The following is a 26780-nucleotide window of genomic DNA, read 5'->3' as shown; positions in this document are numbered from 1 at the left end:
ATTGGAAATCGGTGTAAATTTTGAATTAAGTTGTTCTTACCGTTTTGTAAAGTGCATTAATTTTGCAGCGTTTTGCGACATACGAAACATTGTTTATTACTATATGAACAAATATTTCATTTAGTATTGATGGTAAAAAAGTAAGTGAAGAGTTGCAATGCAAAGAAAATGTTGTCAGCATGTATTTGAAACATTTTTCAGCTTTGCATAATTAATATCTTACAGTAATAATACTACGGAACAATAAATAAAATATTATGTTAATAATATTTCGTGGATAAATTTTTTCATAATTTACTATTTTCATATTTAACATGTTGTCTAGGTTGCCACTCTTTACTAACTTTTTTATCAGTATTACTAACTGAAATTTTTGTTCATATAGTAATTAACAATGTTCCGTTCGTTGCAAAAAGCTGCAAAATTAATACACGTTACAAAACGGTACGAGTAAGAACAACTTAATTATAAATTTGCAGCGTGTTACTGATTTTTTTTACCCTTGTTATTAACGAATTTCATTGTTTTTTAATAATGAACAATGTTCATTTTGTTGCAAATTGCTGTAAATTTGATATACGTACGAAAACGGTAAAAACAACTTAATTATAAATTTGCAGCGTATTACTACATTTTTTACTTTTGTTAATAACAAATTTCATTGTTTTTTAATTATAAATTTGCAGCGTATTACTACATTTTTTACCCTTGTTAATAACAAATTTCATTGTTTTTTAATTATAAATTTGCAGCGTATTACTACATTTTTTACCCTTGTTAATAACAAATTTCATTGTTTTTTAATAATAAACAATGTTCCGTATGTTGCAAAACGCTGCAAATTTAATACACGTTAGAAAACGGTAAGAACAACCTAATTCCAAGTTTGCAGCGTGTTACTAATTTTTTTACCCCTGTTATTAACAAATTTTATTGTTTTTTAATAATAAACAATGTTCCGTGTATTGCAAAACGCTGCAAATTTAATACACGTTACAAAACGGTAAGAACAACCTAATCCCAAATTTGCAGCGTGTTACTAATTTTTTACGCAATGTTATTAACAAAAAACCTTTTTCACCCCTTTTCAACCCTTTCCGTACACCCCAGAACGCTGCAAAATCACACGGTAAGTTATTTTACCTTCTTTAACAACCCCCTAAAATTTTATCAAGTTACTAATTTCTTTCGCGTTTTGGCTTTAATGACTGGCCTATTTTGAAGTCTTCTTAGTCGTGATAGTTTTCCTTTTAAATTCAGCAAATTTCCTACTCCTCTGAATTTTTTCACATCTCCAGAAACAACCACTTAGCTGGTAGAAGGGGGGACACTGGACTCTAATGATTTTTTTCCACTTTAAAACTACATATTTCACAAATGGACCCTAAATCGGAAAATGATCTGTGAATACTCAATATTTTTTTAAAACCTATCAAACGACACCCCACACGATAGGGTGGACGCGAAAAAAACATCCATGTAAAATCCATGAAAAAAAAAGTACCATTTTGTGGGTATTTAAAATATGTGCATTCATGGCAAATTACAGCTTTGTAGGACCTATAGTCTCTGAGCAAAACCACGGACAGACAGACGGACAGACGATCAGACGGACAGACAGACAGGCAGAGATACACACGGAACCCTAAAAAGGCCAAAAAATATAGTTCGTTGTATTGGAATTTGGAGCCCCCCTTAAATATGTTTTTTTTAAGGGTAAAAACGGGACCCTATAATTACCATAATACATATTCTGTGCTATTAGTACTAAGACTTCGTTGTCTGTCCATTTGTCTGTCTCCAGGCTGTATCTCAAGAACCGCTATAGCTAGACTTCTGAAATTTTCACAGATTATCTATATCTGTTCCCGCTATAACAACAAATACTGAAAACAAAATAAAATTAATATTTAAGGGGGCTCCCATACAACAAACGTTATTTTTTTTTGTCTTTTTGGCTCGTAATCCATAATAGCAATATATGGGCGATTCCATTATCGCGGGTGCAACATTTTGACGCACTTAAAGCGTCCTACTGACAAAATAAAACACATTTATAAATAAATTATCTTTTGAAGGGTTACATTTTAACTAGTTCAATCATAAATTGTAAATGAAAACTAAAATTAAATCTAAGAAAAGCCACAAAACATGTTTGAAGTACTATCGCGGGTGCAACCAAATTGGTCCTCTATTAAGAACTCGGACGAGTTCATTTGAGAATACTGTTAATTGTGGAACTTTAAGTAATTTATTAACCCATATTCCAAAAGTGTATAAGACAAAGAAATGATTTAACTAGATACAATTAATTTAAGTAATTAGTACTAGGAATTATTAACAATTTTCACGATCGCGGGTGCAACATCGGAATATCGCGGGCGCAACGAGTCTATAGAAATTGAATTTATTCATAAGTCTGCGACTAATTTCTACATTTTTGATATGCAATACATAATATTATTAGTAAATTGTAATAATACTATTTAAAATTTTATTATTTTTTAATTATCAGTCATTTATCGATCTGAGAAAAGAAATCATCTAAATCACTAAAAACAATTAAATAATGTAACTTAAGCAAACCTTTTTCGATGTTTTGTTATAAAACCGAACTATAGCACACCTTTAATTCAAAATTAATATTTATAATGTAAAAGAATATGGGATAATTATAAGTAAAAATATTTTTTTCAAAGAAAAATATTAAATATTTATGATTTTTCCTGTCATTTGTAGCATTTCTTCTAAAATATTTAAAAATAAAAGAATATAAATCATCATTTTGAAACATCTGTTAAGTAATACATGAAATATTTCGAAAAATATAAAACACGATGTGACTCCATTCAATTTTTTATAAATCTTGTAATTACATGTAAAGTAATAATAACAAATATAATCTAACGTTATTGTTTATTTTAATAATATGAAATAAGACGAAAATCACTAGAATAGTCAAAAAATTTTTTGTTGCATTTCCAATTGTACTGCTTCGATCGCGGGCGCAACCACTTTAAAGGTTCTGTTTTTTTATATAATAATAAAATAGTTTGTTCCAATGATTAATTCTAATTTCCCTCACATTTCTCCTTACTTTCACAAAGTTTTAAATTATTAACAACATATTTTAGCGAGAAAACTAAACTTTTGTACCTTTTTTATCGCGGGTGCAACCATGGCAATTTTCCTTTAATAATGTTTGAAAACTATTTCAAAATTGTTGTTTTTTTTTTTGCACCGAAATATAAACTTATATTATACAGTCAATATTATGTAATGAAATTCAACTTCGAGATAGTGATTTAGAGTAAAAATGATCATGTGTGGCATAAGCAGTTTTTCTCGCACTGTTAGTTGATATCACTTCAAAATGCTCTAAATCATTCAAATTACAATTTTTACTCATAAAAGTTCTTTTGCTAGTAAATATACATCTTTTTATTTATAATTGAATAAGAAAATGTAACAAATGCTAGACTTTCAAAATTCGTGTTCGTCTCTAGCGGAATCGCCCATATTTAAAACACTTGAAATTTTCAATTGTAATTCTCAATTGTATGTGTACTTTAATATTAAATAATAAAATTAAAATAAAATAAATAATTGAGGGGGGCTCCCATACAAAAAACACATTTTTTCCTTATTTTCGCTCTATACCGGTGCGGAACCCTTCGTGCGCAAGTCCGACTCGCACTTGGCCGATTCTTTAATTGGCCGCAACTGTTGACATTAGCTTAGTGATAACAGCAATGATAACGTACACCGCGGCGGGATTATACCCAAGATCCGCTCTCTCTTACATAATATGACAATACCACATCTAGACACAATTTAATTATTACACAGTAAATCTGGAGAATGCCCGAATCGGGCGTACGCGAACGTTGACCAGCGAAAGTGTGTTTGTCTGTTACCTCTTTACGCGTTTCCAAACCGCTGAACTGATTTGCTGGGATTTGGTATATATTATGTTACTGTAAAAAATCTAACTTCGGTAAATCTTAAGATTTGAGTGTAAATCTTAGAATTTACCGACACGATTTGGTAAATGTAAGTATTTATAAAAATACGATGATATTTTCGAACATTTACCATTACAATTCGGTATATGCTAGGTTTTACTACTGTCAACTGGTAAATGTTGGTTTTAGGAATAAAACAATGAGTAATTCTTAATTATTTACCTTAATGAACTATTAGACAAAACAGGTTGGTACATATAGTCATTAATTATTATATTATACGATAGTAATAAGTAATACTAAACTATTTAAACTATTTTCATACAACATACAACATCTCATTCGCCGGCCCATTCGTGCCGAAGCATGGCTCTTCCACGGTTAATACCATTTTATTATTATTATATAATTTATATAATAATAATAAAATGATAATATAATATAATTTATAATAAATTATAAGCACTAAGTAGCCTGCAGTGTCCCACTGCTGAGTGCTGGGCAATACCACTTTTATAATTTTTAATAACATCAAAATAAAATAAAGATTCAATACAAAAAACACAATTTCTGGCCTGCTTTTGTTCTATAACAGTACGGAACCCTTCGTGTGCGAGTCCGCCTCGTACTTGGCCTTTTTTCTCCACATATACCGTGCCATTAACGTAAATCTTAAGATTTACCAACTATATGGTGGTAAAAGTTCGTATCGCAAACCTTTTCGGACATTTACCATTAGGAATTGGTAAATCTTAGGTTTTGCTAGAAAATCTAATGCTAAGTACTGACATACGGTTTTGCTCGATAGTTTTACTCCAAATCGAGCAATAACCACCGTGTGGACCGCAAAAACTGACAGCGAAAAAGCGCAAAAGCTCGCTTCGAGCCGGCTCGATGGAATTAAATATGTCAAATATGTCATTTCCTTCGATTTGGAGTAAAACAGCTATCGAGGAAAACCGTATGTGAGTACTTAGCATTAGGATTTACTGCAGTTCGAGCTTTTACAGTAACATGTACATATATTAACTAAATATTACATACATACGGGTCAAACTGATAACCTCCTTTTTTGAAGTTGGTTAATAAAACCGAGATCAAAATTGTACGTGGGGCTGGCATGCCATGTATGGCAAAAGCCCTTTAATTATAAATAATATTTAAAAAAATTTGTACGTAATTAAGAACTAAAAGTGCCTAGTTCAAAAACTACTGAACCTATTTTGATGAAACTTGCAGTATGTATTCCCTAAGTTAAAATACTTAGTACAACAACAAAAGAATCAGTTAAATCGGACTTGTGGTTCCGGAGATGTGCAAACACAAACATAAAAACATACTGAATGTATACAGTATATTTTTATGTTTTATATAATTGCACATATAATAATATTGATTAATGTAATTGTACATAATCAATGATTAATACATACCACTTATATTTACCACTAGCTTATCGACTAACCAAAATTATTATAGACAGCATAATATATACTTAACAACACTCTTTTAGAAAATAAATCTAGAGAATAAGTAACTTTAACCGATTTATAAAAAAAGGAGTTTTTATGTTCAACTGTCAATATTTTTACGATAAAAGAACCACATTTCAGCCATCACGTATAACGGCAAGACAATAACACATCTATTAAAATCACGGGCTGATAACAAATACAATTTAAAAATGCGGAAGGTATCATTGTACTCATTAAATTAATTAAGTGAACATTAAACGCGGGATGCCCGCACGATACAGCCAGAGCACAATACTGCCAGAGTAGACAGAACTAATGGTGAAGTACACAAACGAACAAAATCTGCAAATCTTAAAAATTGACTACAGAAATTTGGAGTCAGTGGCCGCTACTTTAAGAGTGTTAACTCCAATTTTCGATTGTAACTCTCGCCCTAGTAGAGAGGCAGATTGGCCATGATTATTGATTATTTTTGGCCCGAATTAGAAGATATGGGCTTTCAACAGAACGGCGCCACAAACCAAACAGCACATGTTACAATCGATTTATTGAAGAGCAAGTATGATGAGAATTGAGAGTGTTATTTCAAGAAATGGACTAGTCGATTGGCCTTCTCGTTAGTGTGATTAACGCCTCTAGATTTTTTCTTTGGGGCTACTTTAAGTTGTTGGATAAGCCGACGATGTTGGAAGAGCTCAGAACCAACATTGAATGCAGAATAGCAGCCGTTTCGGTCGAAATGTGTGCCAGTCATGATTTTTTGTTTTTTAATCTCCTTTATGTCCTGCGATCTGTCTTTATGACATTGAGCTGGATTTTATGTGTTTCATTCCGTGGCGTGTATGGACCATATCCAGTGATATGTCCATTTCGGTGCTAGCTCTGTTTATATTAACATGTCTTGAGGGGCTCTTCTTTTAAGCCTTTTGAATGTAGCATTAGGCTCTTTGCTCATTAGGTTTTTAGCCAGGAGGTGGGGATGATTTTGCATTCTTTTGGAGTATTTTTGTAGGGCGTTTTTTATTTCCTCTTTAATAGTTTCTACTTTCAGGTCCTTGTGGAGGTGAGTGTTTGAGTGTACCAGGGGGGCACCAGTTATCGCATATTATACGCAGGGTTTTTGACTGGAACCTCTGCAGGATGGAAATGTTCGATGGTGATGCTGTCAGGGCTGTAGCTAGAGTCAGATTTGAGGTAGGGCAGCATTGGTTACAGGGCGGAAGTAAAAAAAATATTCGTAATTGATTGATTTTCTTGGGTTTTGGTATTTTTAAGGTAGGGCATTATGATTTTAAGGTAGGGCATTGCCCCACAATGCCCCCCCCCTAGCTACGGCTGTGGATGCTGTACCCCACAGCTGGATGCCGTTGGTTCAGATAGGTTTTAAGATACTATCATAGAGTAGAAGTTTATTGTCAAGACGGAGTTGTGACTTTTTGCCCATTAACCATTGAAGTTTTAGCAGTTGGAGGTTGAGTTCCTTTCTTCTTGTTTGGATGTGCTTTTTCCACATCAGTCTCCGGTCCAGATATACGCCCAGGTATCGAACATCATCGGATTGTGGGATTTTAATTTCATTTAGCTCATGAAAAATTGAAATATTATCTCAAATGGCTTTCATATAATTTTGAAAAATGTTGTAAAGTTCTACCTACAACCTACATCCCTTATTTGCAAATGATAAAGTATATAATTTATAAGGTATTATCAGTTATTTTACTTAGGGCTGATTTTTCAATCATCAGATAAAGAACAACCAACCTTATTGGCATACCTGTCATATTTTGGTGTACACCTATGAAACATACGCCAATCGAAAGGGAAGATGTTTACAAACAACAAATACTCTTCGACAAAATGTTGTAAATAATATACTTACTGAGTTATTCCAGTTTAAATATGTATAATAAATAACATTTTAGATACATTCAAGATACAACCTGAAATATTTTAATAAGTATAACATTTACGACATTTTGTCAAAGAGTATGTGTTGTTTGTAATTATTTTCTCTGTCGTTCTCTCTTTTAACACTGGAATAAATTTGCCGTTTTGACAGATTTTATATGGAAAAAATGTGAAAGTGTCATATTTATTTTTTAGGTAAAAGTTATCTGACGATTGAAAAATCAGCCCTTTGCGTAATCAATCAGCAATATTATGATAAAGCAGTAGTGATTGGATATTTCTTACTTTGATTATTGCTTCGTAATTTATTTATTTGTATTATATCAAAAAGTACACCAGCAGTACATATATACGTATATTAATGCAAATAATAAACAGGGACTTTTTCAGTGGCCTGTGTGAAGTTAAGCTGTTTTGAATTTCACACCCACCGGCAAAATACCACCACAAATCACAATAGGTTCTTCCTTTATGAAATGTCTCCATTTTCGGACTTGTCAGCATGGGAGTGAAGATTTAAAAATGTATTATACATCTCAATTTCATTCTAATTCATTTATCAGAAATTATTGCAACATTATATACATATTATCATGTACATATTATATATACTTCATTAATAGGATCAGTTCAATGATTACAGGCTATAAGTTCACAGGTTTTTATGATCATAATTAAATTATTTTGTTTATATTATATTGGAACAGTTTCTCAGAACAAGTACCTACAACAAACATGGTGTGTAGTACACTCAGTATCCAGTTACATTTATTATTACTTAATCAAATACTTTTAGAACCATTATTTTAAAATTAAGCCTGTTGTTGATCGAAAACTGGCCTCCATTTCAATTCGTTATAGCTAAATGGTTATAAAGAGTATATTATGTGTATTGTATACTTGTGAGCAATAAAGTATACAAAAATAAAATGAGGTGTACTTACAACGTAGGATTTCGCAGGAGACGTGACCAAATTATATTATGTGGAACAAACCGTAAACACTTGGAAACCACCAAACCGAAACATCTTACTCTGGCTAATTCATATTGCCGCACAATTAAGTCACTTACGTAGCAAACGAGTTTTAAATATTATGTACTTAGAAATTATCGTAACTACAAAAAGAATAAAATCAAATAAAATACAATGCAAAAGTTCATAATTCGCATTAACCACGATTGAAAAGCTAGTTTCATAATTGCCAGCTACATTGCCAGAAAACGGCATAATTTCCGACTTTGACGTTTAGATAAAGTTGCCATGTTAAGATACGTAAACTACCCGTCATTAATTTTACAAAAAAAAAAAGCCACAGCAGTTTGGCAGCTGACTGTCAACTTCATAATTGAGTGTCATATTCAATAACATCCTAACAGTTCTGACAGAAATTGTTAGGATTTTATTGAACATGACACTCAATAATTATGAAGTTGACAGTCAGCTGCCAAACTGCGAAAAAATGAAACGAACACGGCTACTGACTTCCAAGTGAAAACAATACGGTAATAATATAGTGTCCGACCGAAACTGATTTTTCAGCCGAAACCGAAACCGAACTTTCGGCCTTAAGTGGGGAATTGACTACCGGGCCGCCCGCTACGGGCTGCCCGTCACGGGCAGGTCTGTTGCATGTCTGCTCGTCAATTCCTAGGTACGGGCACAGACATGCCCGTTGGCCCGCGAGATCGCATTTTACCCGCGCGGGCACGGGCAAGTCTGTACATGAATGGTCGCGACGGGCGGCCCGCCGTCATTCGTGCCTTGGAGAGCGACTGGACTACTGGAGTGCACTTAAAATATTATATTAAAAAATACAAACACTAAATTTAGGAATGAAGGAACAAAAACAATTTTGACATTCGTTTATTTCCATTTACCTATCACCGATCCGATACCATACACCGATCTACCTAATGCCGCTAATACAGCGAACTTATTGAAAAATCCAAAGAAATCAATGCCGATGCTGATCTATCATTTGTTACAAAGAAGATAGAGTCCATGAGTCCACGACCGAGCTGCAGCCCTCTATCTATTCGACTGACTTGCCTGTTCTGTGTGTGTTCAATAGGGGCAAGCGGCAGACTTGTGTCAGACCGGGCGGCCCGCGGGCAGCTCGGTAGTGAATTCCCCGCTTTACTCTCAGTTTCGGCCGAAACCGAAACCGAAACCGAAACTGGGTAAAATATACAAAATTACGATTATTTACGGAAAGTTATCACATTGAAGTTTTTACTTTTTGCGACATTTCTTAAAATAAATATCTCAGACTCGAATATGTTCCCTGGAAACTTTTTTGTACTACAATCCGTTTCTTTATCTACTAAAATCCGTTCCTTTATCTACTAAAAAAAACTGACTACTGAGCTCACACAGTGAGGTGCGCATGTAGCGTCTAACCGCCGTACTTAGAGACATTTAATTACGATTAACCTTGAATTTAATGAAGAGTTTAACAGATAATGTATGGGGCTTATGTCAAAATTTTGAATTAATTACAATTAAGTAAATAACTCTAAGCCTTATTCCGCTTTTCTAAATCGCTTCCTAACTATATAGGTGCCAAATGATTTAGTCAGTCAGAAGCCACACTTTTTTCGATTTAGTACACTAATTAGGATCCTAACTTCCTAAATGCTATTTCACTTGACTAAATTTAATTACTGAATCATTTAGACGTCTAAATTTAGTAAGGTGGAATAAGGGCTTATGTACTGTTGCGGGTTGTGTGATGTGTCCAGACTCCAGTGGTCTCGAACGTAGAGTTCGACAAGGCTGTTTATGAACGTGGCGAGAAAAGGAACTAACGCTTCTATCATACAAAAACGTCATTTTTGACAGTTCTCCTTTACCAGCAGGTAAAAACGGACCCTATTTAAGCAAACGTCAAACGCAAACGTCAACAAACTTTCATGTTTCTAACTCAAGAAATGACGGACTGTCATTGAAACTTTCTACCCCAATTTCACCCCCTTGGGGGTAGAATTACCAGAAACACTTAAATACGTATCCATTAATTTTTAATCAGTAGCACAAAAATAAAGTTTCATGTTTCTAACTCAAGAAATGACGGACTTTCATTCAAACTTTCAACTCCAATTACACCCCCTTGGGGGTAGAATTTCTAAAAACGCTTAAATACCTATCCATTCATTTTTAATCAGCAGTCCAAAAATAAACTTCCATGTTTCTAACTTAAGAAATGACGGACTTTCATTTAAACTTTCAACTCCTATTTCACCCCCTTGGGGGTAGAATTTTCAGAAACGCTTAAACACGTATCCAATCATTTTTAATCAGTAACCCAAACATAAAATTTCATGTTTCAAACTCAAGAAATAACGGAGTTTCATTCAAACTTTCAACCCCAATTTCACCCCCTTGGGGGTAGAATTTCTAAAAACGCTTAAATACATATCCATTCATTTTTAATCAGTAACCCAAAAATAAAGTTTCATGTTTCTAACTCAAGAAATGACGGACTTTCATTAAAACTTTCAACCCTTATTTCACCCGCTTCGGGGTAAAATTTTCAAAATTCCTTCCTTAGTGGGTGTCTAATTAATAAAATAACCCTACTCACCAAATTTCGTGGCTGTAACTTTTACAGTTTTTGCTCAGCGATGATGAATCAGTCAGTCAGGACATGTAAGTTTATTATAAGTTGTGACATGTTCTAAAATTGTATATATATATATACAATTTTAGAACATGTCAATTACAGTTAGAACAAAGTCATTGGATTAAATTATAAAGGATCAATTATTAATTATAAGTCAACACTAATACACAATTTTGATGTCGAGTAAGATAAGAAAATGTCAACAATATTATGTCAGTCAAATAATTATTTAATGAATTCATTTAGGGAATAAAAACATTTCTCTGCCAGCCAATTAAATAGTTTTTCTTAAAAATAGATAATGGGTATTCTTTTATGTCATTAGGTAATTTATTATAAATTTTGATTGACATATTATAACATCCTTTACTAGGTAATGTTGTTTTTGAGTTTGGTAGAACTAACTGGTCTGGATACCTACCCCGCGTTCCAGATGACGTTAGAAACGCTCACGCTCAAGACCGTAGTTTTTCCCATTCCACTAGCTTGTGAGCGTCAGTGATACAAACCCAAGTGGAACGGATTATGGATCGTTTTGAGCGTTTTGAGAAAAGTTTAAAAAAAGAACTAAGTATATTTTTTTTATACATAGGTACATTGAACCGAACTTGGATATTACGATCCTTTTCTTCAAGTCGTAAATAAAAGTAATTTTATTGTTTATAGTTACATTTATTTTAATAAAATATGTAGGTACATAATATTATATTTGTTTCGTTTTTAGTATTACATTTTTTTACTTAAGTAATCATATTTTAATAACAAAACCACATATTTTGAATATTGACTATTGTCACAATATACATATAAACGTTAGGTAACAATACCGCTTAATGCTTAGTCAAGTACGAGTAAGTCAACAGGTATAAGAGAGATGAGATGTTATTTAATTTATTTAATTAAAATATTATTTGTAATGAAATAATATAAAGTTTTTTTGTCTCTACTCTCTCCTGAAAACTTTCCAAACATGGCTTTCGCGATATAGTTACGTTAAAATTAAAAAAAAACTAGAACGCCCACTTTGACCCATCTTCGTCAAGGGTCGTTTTGAGCGAAAATGATGACGTCATGAGTGACGTCATAGCCGCTATCAAAACGACCCCGGTCGCCAAAGGGAACGGCAGAAGGGGACGTTTTGAGCGTTTTGGTCAAAATTAACGTCATCTGGAACGCAGCCCTAGTATTTCTATTTAGAAACTGGGACTTTTTTGTATAATATTCTGAAATATGTTTTTTGACAAATATGCTTATCTCTTAAAAGTATAAACAAGGCAGTGTGAGGATATTTAACTTTTTAAAAAGAGGGTGACATGATTCCATAGGGTGAACTCCACATAAGGCTCGGATACACTTTTACTGTCCAATAAATAGTCGAGATATGTCTACAGAGTTGCCCCATATTATTATGCCATATCTAAGTGCTGACATGACAAACGCATGATAAGCCATTAACGCAGTTTCTGCAGTTGCAGTTTTGTGAAGGGGTCGAAGAAGATATACAGGGTGCAATTAAACCTTCCTGTCAAATTTTGAAATAAAAATACACGTATTTTTTCTTTTATAATCACTTAGTACTAAAATGTTGAGAAATAGCTTAAGAAAGTTATCCTAAAAAACACTACAATTAATGGACACGATGCATCGCCCACGCGTGATCTGATCCCGCGCGCGCGCCTCCTCCCGCGTTACCCCCTCTCATTCCCCCGCACCGCGAGTGACCGTTCTGCAACGATTTTAAATAGGATAAAATATGTCATTAAAAAAAATAACACCCAATTTTTTTGGTTTTGTTCCTGTCACACAAGTGACATTTTTAATTGGATTGAAGAAGACAAAACACTGTATAACTATTCAAAGCTTATACAGCGTTTATTAGTAAGGGGGGTTTAAATTTTCACAAAATCCTTAATTATATTTGTAATTTAATTATTAATAATAATAAAATTTTAATAAAATAAATATTTGATCCCATAAAAAACACAATTTTTTGCCTAAGTACTTTCTGAATTCTCTCTGTAACGGTACGGAACCCTTTGTGAGCGAGCCCGACTCGCACTTGGCCGATTTTATAAACAAACATGTTTAAATTTTCCTTAAATTTTCCTTCAAACCTACAAAATAAATTTTGAATTGCATGAACAAATCTATGTATAAAGATGAAGAAATGGAAGAACTTTATATGTGTATTTTTACTTTTCTTACTTTAAAACAGTAAGTAAAGATGGCAGTATTTGGGCATTTTTTACTAAAGGCTTGGCAGGATTTGGCAGTATTTTGACCAAAGTTTGGCAGGATCTTTAATTTAAATATGGTCACCCTGGCGAGCGCGGACCGCCTGACGTGCTTCAACGTCAGTTCTTACTTCTAAGTAGTCTGTGCCTCCTTGTGAGTATAGTATTCGTTCATCGTTGGTCTGTGCGTTCTTCATCAATCATTCTTGGAGGAGATCGAAGAAGAAATATATTTTTCAAAAATGAAGATGCTGTTTATCGTGGCGCTCATCTTAGTTGTGTTGGCTCGCGGTTACGGGAACACTGAAATTAAATTTGTGGCTGTTATTTTCCGAAACGGAGATCACATGCCTGTTGACTGTTTTCCGTCGGATCGATATCGGAACAAGTCAGTTTGGCCGGCACCACCGGGCTATTTGACAAACACAGGCAATAAACAACATTATATGCTAGGAAAGTACCTGCGCCTGCAATATTCGGTAAGATTTCAGCTTTTTCTGAAATTTATTTTAGAATGCACGTTTTCTCTATCTACCCTCATTCTACATTATTAGTAAGAGAACGTGCTAAGTTCAATTTAGCGTTTCCATAAGCTTATTGCGAGGGGAACGTATTTTTCCCAAATAAAAACTCAAAGAATCTCCATGCAAATTAACTGGTTTAGCAGTTTGAGTGTGAAAAAGTAACAGGCAGACAAACACACTTTCGTAATTGTATTTCATAATATTAATAGGTAAGTATGTATTAAATTCCTTATTTCTTTTTTTTTTCATAAAATTTATTACAGAATCTGCTTGTCTTTCAACAAAATATACTTACACAAATACATTTTCATTTAAATATAAGTAAGAGCAAAGTCCTTTAAGCCACTCTGACATTGGCAACTCACCGAGGCGGCCATTTTTAAAAGAAGAAGAAGTAATATAATGTTCGTTACATATCAGTTAAACATAAGGACTAAGATTCATTGTTTGTTCCACAGGACTTGCTCTCCAAAATATATGATCCTGAAGAAGTTTTGGTACAATCCACAGATGTTGACCGCACCTTAATGTCTGCAGAAGCAAACTTAGCAGGTAACTAACAAGAATTAATATTACTTAATACTACCACAAATGCCAACACAACCTAGGTTTGCCTACAAATATATCTAAATAATATAATGGTTCTTATTAACCAACTTTCCAAGACTTCAATGATGTTGATGTTCAATGATATAGGTAATATTATAATGATATTTTTTAATGAGATTAAATGTAATCATTCCATCAATTTCAGTTGCCAAGAATATGTTTAAGTGTTTACAGTGTTTTTTCACAAATAAATAAAAAAATATATTAATTTGTGTCTATGTTATTTTATAATTTATAACCAATGTCTGCCAATGAAGTAGTTTTGCAAGATATGGCTCTACAGGCACATCTGCTAAGAGATTTATTCCCAACAGAGTGATAGCATGAAAAATATACATTTTATTCGTAGCATACCCTCCCTTTAAATAAATTGATAAAACAAACATTTGTCTATCAAATATTTGTTTGTATTATTTAACTAAATATGGTACAGTTGTATACCTAATGTCGTTTTTCTGTTTTCATAATCAAACATAACTATAATGATACAGTTGCAGTTAGCTTGAATTTCTTTTAGATTGATAGATTTTATTTAGCAGCTAATGCGTAAGCTTAGATTTAGTTTATTAAAATAAGTAAATACAATTAAACACATCTCATTTTCAAATGTTGCAGGTTTATTCCGTCCTACCGGGAAACAAGTGTGGGACATGCAGATGCCATGGCAGCCTATACCGGTGCACACCAGGCCAGAACACCTCGACGAAGTGTTGGCAATGAAAAGGCCGTGCCCACAATACGATCTGGAAATGGACAAATACTTGGCCTCTCCACCCTACCTCAACATGCTTAAGAGGCACGAAAAACTTATGGAGTGAGTTGAAAACACGCACTACCTAATTGATATTTTAAAACTAAAATGTAGAATTTAGCTACTGCTAATACTGTGGACTTTCGTTATATTATATTCATTAGTTAAAGCGAGTCCTGCAGATGAAGAGTACTGTAAGTAATGGTAGTATACCATTGAAGTATTGCAAAAATTGAGCTACTAAATAATTCAACCTATCAATCCCCAAGCGGCACCCGGTCCTGCATAACAATTGAATATCTATTTTGTCTGCTATTCCCACAATCGAGGTATTAATATCATAAAATTGTGTAGCTATTGCTTTTTAATGTTTTGTGCCCAATGTTTGAACAATTTGTAACAACATTTACATAATCATTGATTAAGTATATGTATATTATGTTGTTACAAATTGTGCTGACTACTGTCCTTATTATTAACATTAATGAAATTACTGCCAAATTTCACCCTTAAAAGAAAATGTTTGTTTGTTTGTTATTATTTACTTTTTGATGAAACTCATGTGTTATGTTACGTGTGAAGATGTGACATTGTTTTTAAACACAGTCACATCTATTTATGCAGTATAAAACAAATAAAATATCTTTATTCCAGCTACCTCAGCACCCACGTAGGCAAGAAGGTAAAAGACTTCACAGACATTAGACACATCTACAGCTGCTTAAACATCGAGAAACTTTATAACTTCGAGCTGCCGGCCTGGACGGATATAGTCTTTCCGGAGCCTCTACACCAGGCTGCTGGACTCGGGTACTTGGCCATTTTCTAAATGTCTTTTTTTTAATAATTTTCCATCCCCCTAACATAGTCAGGGCTCGTTGGATTTTATTTATTGCTATTCTTTTAATAGGTACTTTTCTTTTTTTTTGGTAATTTTTTTAAAAGCTGTAAATCAATGAGGACTTAGTTTCACGCAAATTTTTGGTGTAATATCCTGAAATGGCGCATACTGGCTCATCTGACGGGCACCGGCTCATCTGTGTAAATAAAACCGCTGTCACTGCTACGATTTCTATTATATTTACTAACGTCGTTCAGTGATTCATATGCGCAAAGTGTGCGACATCGTCGATCGGGCACGCGAGTGTCGGCACTAGTCGTACAATATACTCATGCAGCCGGTTTCAGGCTCTCCGTGTCGGCGGCGACGCCGCGCCTGGCGCGGCTCATCGCCGGCCCGCTGGTGCAGCGAGTGGTGGGCACGATGGCCGACGTGATGACCGGCGGGCGGCGCCGCCTCGTCATGTACAGCGGCCACGACTTCACCGTGGCAACCCTGCTCACCGCCCTCGGCGTTTTCGACGACGTCTGCCCGGAGTACACCGCTACCGTGCACTTGGAGTTGACGAAAAGGATCAATGAGACGACCGGTGAGTGGAAATAGTTTACTATAGTCGGGACAATTTAAGGTGGCACCGGCGGTCATTGACCTTTCTAGTCCAGGAGCTATGTGAAAAATACTCGCACTGTATTCTGTTAAATTAAAAATAAAATTTAATTCCTGTGAAGAAATAGACTATTATAGTTTCATCGGAAAACGTCTTAGTAACTCTTCCTACGATAATCTCGAACTCTTTATGAGTTTGAAGTGAATAAAGTGATATACTTAAGTCATACTCTGTTCTCATCACTAGAAACATCCATCACTTCATTGTAAATCGCGGTTATGTAATAACTATTATTATTTTGTTAGTTATGTAATAAGGTAATATGACAAGTTTCTTGACTGAGAGTCAATGACCGCTAATGACAGAATTCCGCGATTTGAGAATAGACCACGACGAGCTGCCGTCGCCGGTGTCCATGGGCGACGGGGGTTCATGAGGTGACCCATTTGCTCGTTTGCCCCTTAATTGTATTGTTATTGCAGATACGGCCGAATGGTACGTGCGATTGTTGTACCGCAACTCGGTGGATCCGCTGAGTGATCCGGTGGTGCTGAATGTGCCGTACTGCGGGGATCTGTGCCCCTTCCACGAGTTCGTGAAGCTCTACGACCACCTCATCACCGTGGACTGGGAAAGAGAGTGCGCTATAGGCTATGTATGTATATCAATTCTCATATTATAAATAACATGACGCTCGCAACTCTGTTTGCGCCAAAATTCGTTCATGCTGGAACCGTACATTTTTCCAGGATGAAAAGTATCCTATGCCCTTTCCCGAAACTCACAAGTAGGTATCTCCATGCCAAATTTCAGCACAATTGATTCAGCGGTTTGAATGTGAAGAGGTAACAGACAAACACACTTTCGCATTTATAATATTAGTATGGAATATGGAATAATAGTATGTAGTGTCTATCTGCTATCTCATCACGCTTGAACCGCTGAACCGACTGAAATTGGGTGTGCACTGTGCAGTCAGTGGCCCGGTAAAGCACTTAGTATGTTTTTTATAATGGAAAAATGCAGACATCGATTGGTATTATATAAATTATACCTGAGATACTGTCTAGTGCCGACACTTGACAGACAGACGGACGAAAGTAAAGTCAGTAATGCAGCGTCATTTTTACACTTTGGGTATGAAACCCTCAATAAGTAAACTAAATAATTATGTATTATGTAACGTGTTTTCTATTGAAAAAAATGTCTTTACTCTTTGGTATACTTAATTAAATTTTTTTAGATTGCTTTTATTATTATTTCATTAATATTAAATAATAATTTATAGGGTTCAAAAGAATTTAAAATATAAAATATTACATGAAAATGTCACTTGATTGTACCTTAAGGGTGAGTTTCCACCAGCTTGCTTAGCACGGGGTTTGAAATTTGTTTCCGATCTTCGTAGATAAAATATAACTATAGTTTTTTGATAAAAGATCCTACGTTTAAGTACGTATAAGTACTACGTTTAAGTCGTAGATTCATTGTCAATGTTATTTTATTTTGAAGTGCATTTTTTGAACTGTTTTTATTACTTATTGTTTAGCGTGGGAAAATTGATAATTCCACCCTCAAAGAATCTACATAGCCAAAGTGCTAGACAAATTGTGTAACATTTTATAAAATGTTTATAAATCCGAGCTCGCAAAACAATAAGTCGTAAAAGTTGCTCGAAAAACTTACATAAAAAATGATTATTGTTGCCGATGAATCTACGACCTTATTTACTTTAAATCAGGAACTATTTTCCAAGAAACTATAGTTATTTCTTGTTTTTATCTATTTCTTGTAGATCGACAATCCCCGTGCTAGGACAGCAGAGATGTGTTGCGAGGAATATGTTTTTGAGAACCAATAGAATCGCTTCATTGACGTAACCTCGCTCAGCGCAGCGATACTATTGGATCTTAAAAACACATCCCTCGCAACACATCTCTGGTGGAAACGCAGCCTAACAAGAGATAATGCCCACAGGATCTAAGCTCGCTGACTACATACTGCAGTCTTATTACTGTGCTGCTTTTTATTGCCGGAGTCCTACCTCTCTGGGCGACCTGGAGAAATACGATCAGAATAGACTATGAAAGGTATTATTATTATTTCTTCTAAAAGCTCACCAATAACGCCTCTAGTCCACCGACGCTGCGAACTACGAAATATCAGCGAAACCAATGCGAAACAGGAATAGAGCGAGATGCAATATAACGCATTGTCGTGTGGCGGATGAGATAGTAAATCGATTCGCCGCTGTTAGGCAGTTCGCAGCGTCGGTGGACTAGAGGCGTAATAGTAAGAAAAAAAAATTTACTAATTTGTAGGCTTGTACGTCTGATTATTGACAAATCATTATGCCGGCTTCTTACGGCGCGTAATATCACGAGCCGCGCCGCGTCAGCTCGAGCCACGCGCCGTGTGAAGACCGTAAAGTTAATATACCTAGAGGAATAGAGAAACAAAGGCCTGAGCAAGAGAGATGTCACTATCCGTAACACTGCGTGGTAAAAAGAGACGTGTGAATTGTGATACATGACAGCAGCACTCTTTTTTTGACGTCCAGTCGGCACGTGCCGTACGTTGACACAATTTAATGTCATAGAAATCATGTTCAATCATGCTTGTGTAAGTGTAATACGTACACATATTTTTACACACAGATGAAAACCAATTTCGGTTTCGTTTGACAGCTCGAAATTGTTGCTCTATTTCGCTAGGTATATTAACTTTATGGTGAAGACTGAAGGGGGTGGCTGAAGGTGGCGCGGGCTGGCTCGAGCAGGCGCGTCCGATCCGATTGATATGCGGCTCTTGATATTACGCGCCGTGAGAAGCCAGTCTTAATATACTATGTAATTTTAGTAAATTTTTTTCAGAGGAGTACCTGCACTTATACCTGATCCTGACCTGGGTGGGAGCTATTCAGTTGAAGAACTATTAAATACGCCATGTATGGCAGTACACTACAAGATAAGTTTCTCTTTTAGGCGGAGGTTGGAGCGCACTAACTGACGTTTCACGAGTTGCGTCTAAGTGTCTTAACACACCATGCCCAAGTTACGCGGCGGAAGTTCGGCATGATTATGTCAGCAATACGCTACGCATACATTATAACGCGACGTAATTTCGGCATAGTGTGTCATCGCTAATTTAAAATACATTGCAACCGTAATCTTGCCGAACTTCGGCCGCGTATCTTCGGCATGGTGTGTTTAGACACTTACAGAGTAGACAGAACTAAGGAGTACCTCTCTGTAACTAAGGAGTAATGCTGAGTAGAGTAAAGCATTAGTACGGCGCGCTTCTGTTCGTCAAGGGCATGCGTTATAGCGCAGTCAACAGCGAACGTGAGGCATGCCCGCGACGCATGCCCTCTGACCGTATCCAAAACTTCAATAAAATTAATATAGAAATTTAAAAAAACCCACGCCAAACAACTTTAATTATAGATTACGAATTAAAAGTAACTTGAAACGGAACGGATTTCAAAACACCAATCAGCGTTCAGTGACGTCACACATGCTATCCCCGCGTTGTATTTAGCGTTAAAAACGATCAAAATGCCTCCATCTTAAAAGTTTTGATCGTTTTAACGCTAAATGGAACGCGGGACATGACAACTTTTTGAGAAGTACAGGTCAGTTAACTAAAGCTGGCACGATCAACACATTTACACATTGCGCTTGTGTAGTGTCTGTGAATAAGCGCGCGGCGTGAAGTCGTACTGCATACGTATCATGAAAAGTCTGCCCGTCTCTCTCGCGCGCGGTCATCTTTTATTTTGCTACTGTTTATAAATACAGAGTGATGTTACAAGTCAGTCACGTGTGATCGGCGCGCGGTTAGCGTTCGGGACTCTAGTCTACCTACAAAATCATTTATTTTTAAACATACTGTATAGTGAAATTGCATAAGTGTGAGTACCATGAATGAGCCAGCTCTAGTTAACTGACCTATACGATCAGGTGGGGCCATTGTCAATAATTTTCATTTACAGTGACGTCATACAGACTATAGATCCGTTTTGGCGCAAACTTTTGAATTGAAAATTTTAAACTGCATATTTTGTAGTAAATTCCAGTGTTTTAATTTTATAAATATACTTGTGGTCTATTATACTACATGGATTTCTTCAAAATAAACACAAAAATAAAAATATCGCATCTTCCCAATTAGGTTCCTTGCTCTTTATACATTAAAATATTTGCGTACGCCTATCAATCAAATTAATCAGTAATAATAAATAATATAATTTATAATTTTTAAAAATTAACAATGTAGACTAAAACAATATTAATTCATTTTATTTAAATTTAATTAATTTAAATAATATGAATTAATATTGAAGTCATTTAATTAAAATAAAATTGTGTATATAAAACTTACGCTAATATACGATGTCACAAAACTAAGCGATAATATTTTAGGATTTTAATGTGTGGATCCCTTATAATATAAAGTTAACTGTGAAAATAGCAGCGTTTAACGAGCAAAATTTTTGTTGTGATTTGTATGGGAAAACAACAAGTAATGAATTTTTCCATACAAAGGTGAAAAAAAGTTACTCTTTTAGCGCTGCTACTTTCACAGCGAACTCTATATAGGTTTGGTTTTTACTGTAACTTGACGTCTATCTTTTAAAATATATGAAATAATTAGTTGTATTTAATAACATGCCGTCGTCGATTTCAATAATTTTAAGTATAAATAATGTGATTGAAGAATGATGTGTTAAACTCGACATACAAAATAATGATCAACAGAGAGACCATTGTTCAACAAAATATTTAATGAATTTTGTATAATCAATAATCATGTTATAATATAATTATTTTATGATTATTAATAATTATTATAATATATTAAGTACAAACCATAAAGTAAATATACCTAGCGGAATAGAGCAACAATCTCGAGCTGTCAAACGTAACCAAAATTGGTTTTCATCTGTGTGAAAAATATGTGTACGTATACACTTACAAGTTACACAAGCATGATTGAACATGAATTCTATGAGATTAAATTGTCAACGTGCGGCACGTGCCGACTGGACGTCAAAAAAAGAGTGCTGCTGTCATGTATCACGTCTCTTTTTACCACGTAGTGTTACTAATAGTGACATCTCTCTTGTTCAGGCCTTTGTTTCTCTATTCCGCTAGGTATATTAACTTTATGGTACAAACATATAACAATACAAGTATTTTCTCCTTATAATATTATTATAGAGAGTGCAATCAAACAAAGCGATAATACTTGAGGGTGTGCATGTGTCCCGTATATTATAGTAACACAGTATGTAAGTACCAGCGTTGAAAGATTATTTTTAAATATTTTATGGGCAAACATAATATGATGTTGGTAAATTTCTCATTGAAACATAGAAAGTCAGAAGCAACTGCTCACTTCTACTGCGCTGCTACTTTCACACGGAACGCTATATTAAAAGGGATACCACAAAGTATTATTACCTATAGTTAAAATAATTCGAGGTGGCACCAGCTGTCATTGACCTTTCTAGTCAAAAGTGACAACTTGTATTTTTACGCCTAAATATTATTCATCTCTATAATTCTTCTGTTTAGGGCATCGAGACCGGGTATACCTGATACTCGGAAACTCGGAAAAACCCGAGTGTCGGGGTTTCGCGAAAAAACCCGGGTTTCATAATGGATTCAGGTTTTTCGAGCTTTTGGTTTTTATATATTATTACAAAAATATTTATTAATATTATTTTAAAACAAAATCCTACCAAAACAATTCAATGTAAAAAAAAAACCAAGTCTCTCCAAACAACCTTTCCATCATAAAAATTTTCAAATCTCATAAAAGCCAAGTTTTGTTAAACTCATTTCATAGTTTTTAATCAATATCAGTGACGGACAACAGATTTATTTATTTTGTAAGTAAAGGCTAGTAAAATGTCTTGTTTTCCAAAATTAAAGGTTCTATGTCTGATGATGATCTTGTCTGAAGGGCAAGTCAGCCACTAGTTAGTGACAAAACGTTGTAACTTGTATCGACCGCTACTGATAAAATACACATATCAACAAAGTCTAGGGATATTAGCATTGTATGGAATATCTAAAAACCTGTCAGGTATTTTAGGAGACAGTAAATGGAAGAATGATAGCTTATTATATGATCTTCAAGAAAACATCAAACAATTCCGGATTTTTAAGCTATTGCATAGCTTTTATCGCGGACTTTAAGCACGGCGACCGAATCAAGGAATCGTTCAAGGAAATAAACCTAACACCCCCCTCCGATCGGCACAGTGCGGCGTTGCCGTGCATCGTTTTAACGTGTTTATGTGCGTGCGACTAGACGTATGCAAATTATAATTGCAGTTGATAAAAAATGCTATGTAATAGCTTTACCGCGACCGTTCCCCTGTGTACCACACGTTTCTTTGTTTCTTAAAAAATCACATTATTCTATGGCCCAAGGAAAAATCTACAAAATACCAACAAAAATTTATTCCGTTTTATAAACTGAAAATTTAATTCGAATGAGACATTTTTATTGCTGATTGTCAAATTTTTAATATTAATTAATCCTTATCGATGTTTGACATTAATATTTTTACCCAAAAATACATTTTTGTGCCTTACTGTGGTATGATGGCCGAATCTTCTTTGCAATTTAAAGTAACTTTTTTGTCGTCTTACTGGAAATTCTAAGTTACTGGAAAATCTCTTAAAGCTTTTTGTCGTTATTTGTTCTATTAACAAAGGTGCAATGCTCATACTAAATACACTTCAGAACACTACAGAACTGTGAACATTGTATAATAGTAAAACATAGCGGCCCGATCCGATTTCGCACAGGTATAAAGTATATACTTATATAGCCTATGTCACTCGCTGAGTGACATAGGCTATATAAGAGTACTGCCCGTGGACCACAGACGTTATATTTGGAGTAAAACAATTCCCCTTACCTATGGAGTATGGCCTATACTATGAACATTTCCTGCTATCTTTGAAATATCTAAATTCATACCCTACATTTTTACTTCTTTACTTTTAACATTTTCACCTATTACAGAATGTCTTTTTATACAACGTTCACAGCTGTCTTGCACGCTCCCGCCGCCCCGGCTGGCCGGCATCGCCGCAAAAGCTACGTCGCGCAATTTTTATTGCGGGACGTAGGACGTAGTTTTATTCAGGGTGTAACAAAAATAAGTGATAATACTTTAGGGTTCCTTGTAGAGAGTTCACTGTGAAAGTGGCAGCGTTGAAAGACCAAACATTTTTTTCACTTTTGTATGTAAAAACTCGTGACACTCAGGCCCTTGCCCATACAAAAGTGAAAAAAAATTTTCGTGTTTCAGAGCTGCTACTTTCACAGTGAACTCTCCACAAGGATCACGTACACACCCTAAAGTATTATCACTTATTTTTGTTACACACTGTATACTATATAATGGGCCATATACAGGGTGTAACAAAACTAAGTTATAATATTGTAGGGTGTGTATATAGAGTTCGCTGTGAAAGAAATCTTTTTTTTTACCTTTGTATGGAAAAATTAATGACGCGGGGGGCGCTTGCCCCCAGCGTCACAATTTTGCTCTTTCAGCGCTGCTTCTTTCACAGTGAACTCTGAACTGAAGAAAAATATGAATTTTGGGTAAAAACTATGATACAAAAATTCAGATATAGGTTTAAACGAGTAAATGTCAATTAGATATAATTCGAAAATCAGCAATAAAAATAAAAAAAAAAAAGTATATTTTGAATGAAATTTCTAGTATTATAAAACGAAAAATAAAAAATTAAATTTTAGAAACGTTTTAAGTATATTAAAAGATATCAGTTTTCCGTTGATAGTCTTAAAAAATTCCTTTGTATAGTCTATGTTGTCCTACTACTGGGTAAAGCCTCTAGGCAAAAGGCATCCAGCTCATCACGCCACCTAGTCCGGCCTCGGCGTCGGCGTCCATCTTCGGGTGCCCAATCTGTTGAGATATTTGCCCAGCGGTCGGAATGCATGCTGGTCACGTGATCCGCCTAATCCCACTTTAGCTTTGCCGCCTTTACTCCCACGCGCTTGATTCCAGTTTTTGAGCGCAGTATGGTGTTTCTCATTTTATCGAGGAGATTAACCTCCATCGCTCTTTGGCATATTTATTAAACATTTTAATAATACATGTAATTTGGAGGTGAAGCTTGTTCTAATACTTAAGGTGGGTTGCAAACACCTACTTTAGCTATAACAAAATGTCCAATGAACTGTCAAATCTCTGCTTAAATTCAATAATTGAAAGAAGAAGAATGGACGCCATATTGGACGATAACCGCGCAATTTCGCTCGGTTAAAGTTAAATTTGACATAAGGGTCACATTCACAGCGTTTCCATAACTATTTTTTTTTCCTATCAATTTGTATAGATAATATAATTTTTATACATGTTGAATGTTCAACTTTAGAACAGACATCTGTCAAATTCTGTGGTCATTGTTAAAGCTAAAGTTAGCCTTGACTATAACCTTAACTTTGACCATAACTGTAACTATAACAACGCATCCTCAGGGTGGGTTGCACCACAAGTGTTGTTATGGTTACAGTTAAGGTTAATTTAAAAAATAACTATAAGTAACAATAACCACAGAACTTGACAAATGGCACTTGCACCGTTTGCTTTTTAAAAATATTTGTTATGACAACACTGTAAGCCTTATGTCAAAGTTACCATTAACGATAACCGACCAAAATTGAGCGGAAAACGGTTATCGTTAAAATATATGGCGTCACTTTAACCATTGTTCAAATTTTTCAGTTGATTTGACAATTTGTTATAGTTAAAGTAAGTTGTTGCAACCTTCTTTCTTTAATATTAGTCAGAATTTGGTTTTTCCTGTCACTTCGTATGGATAATATTTTTTTTATACTTTCAACCCCATTAACTTTGGCAACAGACATCTGTCAAATTCTGTTGTCATAGTTATAGACCTGGATCCCAGAAGGATAAGACATAACTTACTCTCTGATGGATGCAACCATAGGTTATTAGTAGTGCCTCGTGTACTTAGAATACCTGCGAATTTGTGTAGCTCTAAGTGTGACACCTGGTCAGGTACCAGGAACCAAAGTGGACTAAAAATGAGTCTCACTTTACTTATTTTCAAATGGCTAATATTTATATATAATTTGTAGATTATTGTTCTGAACTAGTATCATGTAGTGTAAGACACTTTTCAATGATCAAAACTATTGCCAGACGTTTTAAAAATAACTTTGCTGCTATTTTTTTTTCAAAGGCATTATTTTTATTTTATAAATTAATATAACACCTTAGAAAACAATACGATATTGCAAGAATTTATTTTCTACTAGCTGTTGCCCGCAACTTTGTCCGTGTCAGCATACTGCATAGTATAATAACAAAGATGGACAATTTTCCCCTGTTTCCTTAACCAAAGGGTAAAAACGAGACCCGGTAACAAAGATATTTCAGCCTGTCCGTCTGTCTGTCTGTCCATATCCAGACTGTACCTCCCCTTTCTAACGTGTAGTGAATATTATTAAAGTATGGATACAATTGAGTATTTTTTGATCATATACCTAGTCAAGTGTCGCTCTGGGATCTGGGTCTAACAGGTAGGCTGTTAGACCCAGATCCCAGAGCGATAAGACAACTATCACAATATGGATGAAATCTTAGGTTCTCAGTAGTACATAAGTACTTAGAATACCTATATAAAAAAAAATGCCTTTGAAAAAAAATAGCGACAAAGTTATTTTTAAAACGTCTGGCAATAGTTTTAGTCATTGAAAAGTGTCTTACACTACATGATACTAGTTCAGAACAATAATCTACAAATTATATATAAATATTATCCATTTGAAAATAAGTATAGTAACACTCATTCTTAGTCCACTTTGGTTCCTAGTACCTGACCAGGTGTCACACTTAGAGCTACACAAATTCGCAGGTATTCTAAGTACACGAGGCGCTACTAATAACCTATTGTTTCATCCATTAGAGAGTAAGTTATGTCTTATCCTTCTGGGATCCAGGTCTATTATAGTTATCTTTAACCTTAACTATACCCTTAACTTTGACCATAACTGTAACTATAATAACGCCTGCGTTGCAACCCACCCTTAATTTTTGAATAGTACAAAAACCTGAAAAAGTTCGAAAAACCAGGGTACCCGGTTTACATTTAACAAAAACCTGAAAACCCGGATTTTGAAACTTGGGTCCGGCTTTCGATGCCGTTATAGTTCTATTAT

At 34.8% G+C, this 26780-nt stretch overlaps 2 protein-coding genes and 1 long non-coding RNA gene across 3 annotated transcripts in view; 2 read left to right on the top strand and 1 right to left on the bottom strand.

The window, feature by feature from the left end:
- LOC121739464 overlaps positions 1-8537 on the bottom strand; it is a 155139-nt gene extending 146602 nt beyond the window's left edge. The window contains exon 1 of the mRNA XM_042131951.1: positions 8293-8537. The gene's annotated coding sequence lies outside the window, so the exon portion shown is untranslated. The remainder of the gene's footprint in view (positions 1-8292) is intronic.
- Positions 768-21709, top strand: LOC121739466. Its single transcript, XR_006037452.1, has 3 exons — positions 768-1223; positions 20037-20042; positions 21695-21709. It is a non-coding gene; the product is annotated as an uncharacterized LOC121739466 (long non-coding RNA).
- Positions 13397-19624, top strand: LOC121739465 (prostatic acid phosphatase-like). The gene is made up of 8 exons (XM_042131952.1): positions 13397-13685; positions 14189-14282; positions 14955-15153; positions 15745-15900; positions 16279-16520; positions 17021-17193; positions 18516-18628; positions 19412-19624. The coding sequence occupies exons 1-8, from the start codon at positions 13449-13451 to the stop codon at positions 19545-19547; spliced, it is 1350 nt and encodes a 449-aa protein (XP_041987886.1). The 5' UTR covers positions 13397-13448; the 3' UTR covers positions 19548-19624.
- Positions 21710-26780: the final 5071 nt, after the last annotated feature.

Source organism: Aricia agestis, chromosome Z (assembly GCF_905147365.1).
Source record: "Aricia agestis chromosome Z, ilAriAges1.1, whole genome shotgun sequence".
NCBI lineage: Eukaryota > Metazoa > Arthropoda > Insecta > Lepidoptera > Lycaenidae > Aricia > Aricia agestis.
Note: the sequence above shows the minus strand (reverse complement) of the source record. Positions and strands in the feature narration are given on the sequence as shown.

What these genes read in the sequence shown, in the direction of transcription:
- LOC121739465 (XM_042131952.1), top strand. Translation starts at nt 13,449, where the DNA reads ATGAAGATGCTGTTTATCGTGGCGCTCATCTTAGTTGTGTTGGCTCGC. An exon ending in ACCTGCGCCTGCAATATTCG is followed by an intron (nt 13,686 to 14,188) that starts GTAAGATTTCAG and finishes TTTGTTCCACAG; the next exon opens with GACTTGCTCTCCAAAATATA. An exon ending in TGCAGAAGCAAACTTAGCAG is followed by an intron (nt 14,283 to 14,954) that starts GTAACTAACAAG and finishes CAAATGTTGCAG; the next exon opens with GTTTATTCCGTCCTACCGGG.